At 38.5% G+C, this 8,544-nt stretch overlaps 1 protein-coding gene across 1 annotated transcript; it reads right to left on the reverse strand.

The window, feature by feature from the left end:
- Nucleotides 1-2,337: 2,337 nt before the first annotated feature.
- On the reverse strand, nucleotides 2,338-7,337 carry LOC110109200 (protein BRANCHLESS TRICHOME). The gene is made up of 2 exons (XM_020840148.1): nucleotides 7,246-7,337; nucleotides 2,338-2,923 (listed from the first exon to the last, which is right to left on the reverse strand). The coding sequence occupies exons 1-2, from the start codon at nucleotides 7,335-7,337 to the stop codon at nucleotides 2,338-2,340; spliced, it is 678 nt and encodes a 225-aa protein (XP_020695807.1).
- Nucleotides 7,338-8,544: the final 1,207 nt, after the last annotated feature.

Consider the following 8,544-nt stretch of genomic DNA (forward strand, 5'->3'; position numbering starts at 1 on the left):
TAATAATTTATATATTTACATTTCACAAAAGTGGCACTCAACATTGTATCTTCATTTTATTAAACATAATTACTTCTTGAAATATGGCAGGTCATTATTTCATTTTTTTAAGTGCCTTGTGTAGGTATACATATCTAACACCTAAAACTATCTTATTTACATATTCAACACATAAATTTAATGATTTGCTATATCGAACACATCGCTAATATCGTCGCTTCTCGTAAAAATCCTAAGATCCTAGACCACAAAAAAAGAGGTGTGGAATATGCAACATGATTTTATTAGCAACATATGAACATTGAATTTTGATGATGAAAAGGAGGAGCGAAAATGTGCGGTGAGATCTCACCAATGCGTATGAAAGTTGACGATGAAGAAGATGCGAGGAAAATGACCCACGAAATTTCCCTATATATGTTGGGATCTTACTTTAGATTAACATCATGAGAAGGATAAGCCCTTGACCTAATGATAATGTGATATTTTTGTTGTTATTTAAGATTATAGATGTTAGGAAACAACTATAGTACCATTATTCTTGTTGTTTTTGAAGTTGGTAAGTTGTAGCCATTTATGTATTATTTTCAAGTCAACTTAGTAGGTATGATCCAATATATCTAAATGATACAATGTGACTTTACCAAATTTATATGGGTGAAATTCAAAATAGCTGACCTAATACATTTGAATTAACCTTAAATAATTGATTTGAATGGAGAAATTATAAGTATTTCTCTTATCTATATGATTCATATTAAAAAAAAAAAAAATTCATGATATTTGGATGTAAATTAATATGTGAAAGAATAAAGAAAAGATTTCACAAAATCAATCTTAAATAGTTAAAGTTAAAGATTTTGTTAAAAAATATTTGAAATTATCTTTTTTTTTTAATTAGATTTAAATAAAAATTTGACTTTTAATTAGATACAATGAAGAAAAAGAATTCATCTAGCCAACCCCAGCTGATGAGATAAAAACTTGATTTTGTTTTTGTTGTATCTCTTGTTATAATCTTAGATATTTAGAATAAGGCTAATTATGGTGAAGGCGAGAAGGGCACTAATAGACCTTTCAATAAGGGTATGCATCTCCAATCGAACTCAACATTTTCCACTTCAAAATGCGGTAATAATAATATCAAACAGTAATTCATCTCGAACCGAACTCATCATTTCTAACACCAAAAAAGAACATTCCATATAGATTCTTTATCATCTTTATTTTCGCCAAAAAATAGGTTTCTGTGAATAGTGCGATGCTAATATGGTGTCACACTATTCACAGCCTCAAAAATGTGTTTTCTTTTGGCGGTGGAGGCTCGTAGTAGCTGCAAATGGATGTTTGTAGTTCGGATGGAGATGCCCTAAGCCTCAAATGTACTCAAATAGAACTTGCTTTTTAATTTTTAGGTTTATTTTACTCTCCATTACCACAGCCTCTCTGGACTCTCCATCTCCATGCATCCTGATCCCTCTGACTTTTGTGAGATAGGTTAAAACTTCAACAGCACAATGATAGCTACTTAAAACTAAAAATTATAAATAAAAAAATTGTTTGATGGTTAAATAATATTGTTCTACTAATGTAAAATTTAAAAAAGAAACTTTTCAAAACAAGGAGGAGAAAGATCCGCACAATTGAAACTAAGGATCTAATTGAGATAGCTGCAGTTTTTTGTAGAGATGATTGTAAAACTGTTGTAGAGAAATTAACTTTTATTTTTTAAAATTATTGTAAAACACAATTTTCTAACACATAAATTTCTTGAAAACAGTAGACAAATAAAAATTATGATGGCAATCTGAAAAATAAAATTAAGAAAGTTTTCACAAATGAAGCCTAACTAGCTGGGATAAGATTAATGATCATGATGATATTCCTATTATTCTAATTGGTTTTAGCTTTTCTTACTGCTTTCTAAAGCAATTTTTTTGTACAAAAATTTTATACTAGAAAATTATTTTAGAAAACAATAAAAAAGCTATCTCAAACGGAGCCTTAGAGTCCATTTTAGCATTTTTACATCCAAATATTGTAGCACTGAAGAAAAAAAGGATGAGGAATCATAAAGCAGGACCAAACTAATTGCCTTAAGAATAATTCAAAATGATGAAAAAGAGATTCAGATTATAATGATTTAAGTTAGGTTCAAACAGGTTGCAATTTTACATCCAAATTCTAACTGGAAGAAGGGCTAATTTTATTGCCAATAACTTACAAGAACGATTACCACAACAGGTACCAGATTTTTTGAAACAATAATGAGCAGCAGCAACTGCAGCGGCAGCAGCTGAAGCAGCAACAACAACGACGATCAACAAAAGATGGAAATCATCGCACTACTAACCTCTGTGAATCAGCCACCATCCCCAAATTCACAGTATTCCTCTGCCTTAGCAAAACCCTAAGCTGAGATTTCTGACACTCCAAATTCCCGTCGACCTGCTGCTTCTGTTTCACCGATCCCGGCGACCGAACCTTGCCTGCCGTCCTCGGAGAGTCCGCAAACCCCTTAACGCCCTTCTTGAAGTGCAGATTCTCCCTCCCTTGGCTCCCTTTGCAATCGATCGCGCTAGATCTGGGCACACCAAGCTTCGCTATCTCCCGCATCTTCTCCTCGAGGACAATCGCGGCCTCGGTGAGCTTCATCTGCACCCGCTCCTCACGCCACGCGTCGGCGTATTTAAGCATCCGGCGCTCTTCTTCGGCTTCTAGCGCAGCGCGGCCGGCAGCTTCCCGGCAGCGAGCGGCATCAGCCTCGGCCTCGGCTCGGAGGCGGCGCTCCTCTGCGAGCTCAAGGGAGAGAGATCTTGTGAGAGATTCGGAGTCTCGGCGAAGGCGGCGCTCGAGTTCCAGATCGGAGCGGAGGTCGTCTATCTCGGCGTGGGGGATTATGGGATGCGGAGGAGTTTCGATACTTTCGAAGGGGAGGAGGCGACGGGGGTGTAAAAAATATTTAAAATAAGTTTAATATATTTGATTAAAAATATATGGAAAAAAATTTATTTATTTTTTTCATAACATTTGATCAATAAATAAAATTTATTAAAAAATAAATTAGAACATCAAATTATTTTGAACTTATGATCAATATTAACAATCTTAATGCTGCATTTGTTGATAAAGATGTGATTCATATTTATCATTTTATATGATCTTAAATTTAAGATTATAAGATTAATTTTGATCTATAATATGAAAATTATATGTGAAGAAATTTTATCAATTTTAATGTTGAATGAAAAATAATTTAACTATATATAAATGCCCATTTAAAAACATGATTTCTCATATATGTATTTAATTCCAAAATCATTTTCAAAATATAATTATACTTTAAAGTTGATATTATTTTATCAAGTAATTGTGCGTATATTGTGATGATAATCAATGCTAGGAGTGTCAATTTTTGACCTGACCCGGAAAAATCCGAGTTCGGGTCAACTCAAATCCGAAACGGGTCGGGTTCGGGTTGACCCAGCAACCCAAAATTGACTCGAAAGTGACACGAAAACTCATATTTGACCCGAAAACCCGAGATTGACCCGTTTTGACCTGAAAATCAAAGATTGACCCGATTTTTAACCCAAAAACTAGCAATTTTGGGTCAAACCCTGGGTCATTTGTGTCGGGTCGGGTTGACCCAGACCCGAATCGGGTCGGGTTTGGGTCCGGAAACCTGACCCGTTTTTAAAAATGGGTCGGGTTTGGGTTGACGCGAATAATGCCTGGTCAGTTCCAGGTTCGACCCGAACCTGACCCGTTGACCCGAATTGACACCCCTAATCAATTCTGCTATATATCATGTCGATTTAGGGCTTATTTGGGATAATTTTTTGGTTGCTTTGCTTTCAAACAATAATTACTATTTTATTTGGCTCTTAGGCTTCGTTTGGGACAGCTTTTAACTACTTTCTAAAATAAAATTTTAGTATAAAAAATTAAAAATATTTAGTTCAAAAAAATATTGTATTTAAAAGTTACTTTAAAAAATAATAAGGAAATTGTCCCAGGCGAATCATTACTTTCTTGTTGCTTTCTCATTGCTTTGCAGAATTATCTAGGATGTAAATCTGATTTTTGTAACTATATTAGCTAAGTTATTTTTCCAATAAAAATTTTGCAATCAACTTTATAAAATACCACAGAAGTTTCAAATAAACCCTTAATTATCTATTTCAAATTTTTATTATAATTGATACATTATCAAAAAGTTATCTTGATCAGGCAAGAATCTCAAAGCAAAATCAAGTTGAAATTTTAAAAAATTAAATCGGAGACCATATGAACTCCGATTTCAGTAAACTTATAGTCGAACTGAGTTTCTTGGAAATACGAACCCAACGACATTAAATTTGACCCAATCCGATCCCAAATGGGTCCAAATCAAGGACCCGAAGCACTGTTGAAAGGTTCAAATCACAATTTGAATTACCAAAAGATTTCCAAAGGTGGCATGCTTATAATTGAATCGAGCGACTCGACGAGACGAATCACTACGAGCCCAAGATCATCAAATTCTGATATTATTAGAGCCTTCAAATGTCTGATAAACGGTCCACGATCAAGAGATTCAATATCGACTGTCCATTCAAACCAGGGATTCACCCATGATCTTCCACATATTTACTGGTCATGCCACTATCAGAAAACTATAAATAGAATCATTTCTCTTGAGAGAGGGGCCCAAGTAAGAGGAAGAAGGAGAAGAGAAGAGAAGAAGGGAAGGAGGGAAGAAACTCCTCCTCGACCACCGTCGGAGTTCCGCCCGACTTTCAAGTGATGCCGGAGTTCCGCCCGACTTTCAAGTGGCCTCGGAGTTCCGCAAGAACTCCAAGGGGTGCCGGAGTTCCGCCCGACTTCTAAGTGACGCCATAATTCGTCCTGACCTCTAAGTGACGCCGGAGCTTTGTCCGACAAACGACTGACTCTAATTTTTTGCCCAGCCGTAAACTGACATCATACTTCTACTAGACGTCGAATTTCTACTTGACGCTGAAACTTTGCCTATTGTCGAACTTTCATCATACTTCTATCCATCGACAGACTTCTACCAGATGTCGTACTTCTGCCCATCGCCGGGCATTCGTTGAAATTCTATCTGACGCTAGAATTCTATCCATCGACAGACTTCTACCTGATGACGGACTTCTGCCCGTCGTCAAACATTCGCTGGAATTCTATCTGACGCTGGACGTTTATCCATCGCTAGACTTTTACCTGACATCCTCCTTCCGACCTCCGTCGTTAGACAGCGACCTCTATGGCCTTCGTCGTTCGCCGACTACGGTCCTTCCGACTTACGTCGCCCACTGACTATAGTTCTTCCTACTTCCGTTGCCCACCGACTACAGTCTTTCCGATTTACGTCGCCCACTGACTACAGTTCTTCCGACCAAGCAAACACATAAACAGTGATTCTTTGTATTCCCACCATGTAATGTACACTGTAAGATGTACATCAAGCTAAGGCCTTCCCCACAAGGAAGTGCCTCATTTGTAATCAACTGCAAATACTAGTGGATTTATTCAAACTGGGCTAGGCCCCGTGGTTTTCCCCCTTTTCAGGGGTTTTCCACGTAAAATTCTTGGTGTCTCCTATCTGTGTGTGTGCTGGATCTTCATATAAAACTAAGACGTTAAGCTTTACATTTATCCATGGTCGTGAATACTCTGGACACAACAATAATAGATACAAAATAGTATGTCATAGAATCATAAATGAACAACTAGATCAAATATCATAAAAGCATGCCATTGAAAACTCTCTAACATTAAAAGTAATCAATCCCCATGTTCTTCATTTAATTCCATGCATATATAGATAACTTATATATATCATTGAGTTCTCAAATTTTTGCCGCAATAGAGAGAGAAAGATTATTATTTAAGCATTAAATAAATAAATAAATAATAACCTCCACACATAGAAAGATAAATTGAGAATAACTCATATAAAACATGATAATTTTTATGTGAAAAACTCATAAAAGAAAATAATCTAAAGGTCTAACCAAATTAGTGGTGAGGATGAACATTAGATTTAGTAGTGATACATCTTCCGAAAATTATCTTGATCCGGCACGAATCTCAAAGCAAAATCAAGTTGGAAACTTCTGAAATTAAAATCAGGAGCATATAAACTCCAATTTCAGTAAACTTACAGTCAAACTGAGCGTCTCAGAAATACAAACCCAACGACACCAAATTCGACCCAATCCGAGCTCAAATGAGTCTAAATCAAGGACCCGAAGCACTGTTGGAAGGTTCAAACCACAATTTGGATTACCAAACTACTTCCAAACATAACAAACTTATAGTCGAATCGAGCGGATCGACGAGACAAATCCAACGAACCCAAGATCACTTAATTTCAACATCGCTACGATACTCAAATGTCCATCGAACGGTTCATAATCAAGGGATTCAAGATCGGCCCTCCATCCAACCACTCCCAACTTACCCTTGATCTTCCACCTATTTACGGGCCATGCCATTCCCAAAATCTATAAATAGAGCATACTCTCCTCTTAAAAAAGGACCCCCTAAGCCTAAGGAAAAAAGAGAGAGATCGGAGATCGATCTTGCTTCCTAGCCTCCTCGACCACCGCTGGATTTTCGCTGGACCACCACCGGAGTCTCGTCGGACCACCGCCGGTCCACTGCCAGAGGTTTACCGGACCACCACCTGACGTCGTTGCTCTGCTGAACCACCACTTGAGGCCCTCACCTTCGCCCGACCACCGCCTAACGCCGTCGCTCCGCCGGACCACCACCTGACATCCTGTGCTCCACCGAACCACCGCCACCTTCGTCGGACCACCGCCTAACGCCGTCGCTCCGCCGGACCACCACCTGACATCCTGTGCTCCACTGGACCACCGCCTAACGCCGTCGCTCCGCCGGACCACCACCTGACATCCTGTGCTCCACCGAACCACCGCCTAACGTCGTCGCTCCGTCGGACCACCACCTGACGTTCTGTGCTCCACCAGACCACCGCCTAACGCCGTCGCTCCGCCGGACCACCACATGACGTCCTGTTCTCCACCAGACCACCGCCTAATGTCGTCGCTCCGCCGGACCACCACTTGACGTCATGTGCTCCACCGGACCACCGCCTAACGTCGTCGCTCCGCCGGACCACGACCTGACGTCTTGTGCTCCGCCAGACCACCACCTTACATCCTGTGCTCCACCAGATCACCGCCTAACGCCGTCACTCCACCGGACCATCACCTGACGTCCTGTGCTCCGTCAGACCACCACCTGAGGCCCTCGCCTTCAACGGACGCCCTACGTTCCGCCAGACCTTCACCTAAAGCTCTCATCTTTCAGGTCATTTTCGAAGACTGTCATCTTTACCAGACCATCATCTAAGGCCCGGAGTTCTGCCTGATCATCATCTAAAAGGCCCGAAGTCCTGCCAGACCATTACTCGACACCCGAACTTCTATTGTACCATTATTATTTGTAATCTGATCGCCCTCAGAGGCGAGTCAGCTCATTGTAACCAACTCAAGTTCTAATGAAATCTTTTCAATTGGGCTAGGCCCTGTGGTTTTTCCCCTTTTAAGGGTTTTCCACGTAAAAAATCTTGTGTTCTCTATGTGTGAGCTGGATATTCGTGCAACGCTGAGACGTAGTATTATAACTCTATCGCCACGTATATTCTAGCCCGCAACAAGTAGCAATGCTAAGCATCATACTTGGTGGTGAAGATGAGACTCAGGCTTAGTAGGAATGATGAACGTCAAGCTTGGTAGCGACGATGAGTGTTAGCCTTAGTGACATCAGATCGCATTAGGAATTGAAAAACAAAGCTCTAGATTCTCTCCATGGAATCCTTCTTATGTCCTCATCCTAGCCTCCACAATTCTAGAGAAGAATAATTTAGTCATTTAAATGATTTCATGATTTTTATTGATCCACTTGATCATAAAATGTTATTTAAACATCATTAATATCTTAATGATATTATAACTGATTTATCTTAAGTTTGCATTCTGATCATCTTCTCTTAATGATAATTTATCTTATCTTTGTTGATTGATAAGTTAACACCTCCCTAATTACGATTAAGAAAATCATTTTAAATCATTGACAAACAGTAGTGGAATCATTCAAACAAGGCCAAACACCGTGATTTTTCCCTTTTCGTGTATTTTCGTAAAAATTATGATATCTTTTGCAATTTCTCTCTTACTAATATTTGAGTGGATCTTCGTATAAATACTAAAATAACAAATTCTCTGACCCTATCGCCATAATTCAGTTTACATCAAGATATTTTTACACAATTTTATCTCCCATCATATTACATATTACATAATTAAATGGTAACTATCATAATTTTTTTTATTAAAACAATAACATAGCCCTATAATCAAAATCCAGATAGAATCAGCATAAGTCTGGACTCTCTGATATTGATATGTTGTTGTAAGTAGAGAAAAATTAGCAATTAATTCACCTCCAAATGTTCAATTCAAGACTAAGATATTAAGTTTCTTATGTGAAATTTAATTTTATGTGTAA

This window comes from Dendrobium catenatum, unplaced genomic scaffold, assembly GCF_001605985.2.
Source record: "Dendrobium catenatum unplaced genomic scaffold, ASM160598v2 fragScaff_scaffold_1520, whole genome shotgun sequence".
NCBI classification, from domain to species: Eukaryota; Viridiplantae; Streptophyta; class Magnoliopsida; order Asparagales; family Orchidaceae; genus Dendrobium; species Dendrobium catenatum.

Excerpts from the sequence above, each read along its gene's own strand:
- LOC110109200 (XM_020840148.1), bottom strand. The coding sequence starts at position 7,337 with ATGAGAGCTTTAGGTGAAGGTCTGGCGGAACGTAGGGCGTCCGTTGAA. Across the intron at positions 2,924-7,245 it reads GACGGAGCACAGGACGTCAG|TATCGAAACTCCTCCGCATC; the intron begins GTGATGGTCCGG and ends CCCCTTCGAAAG.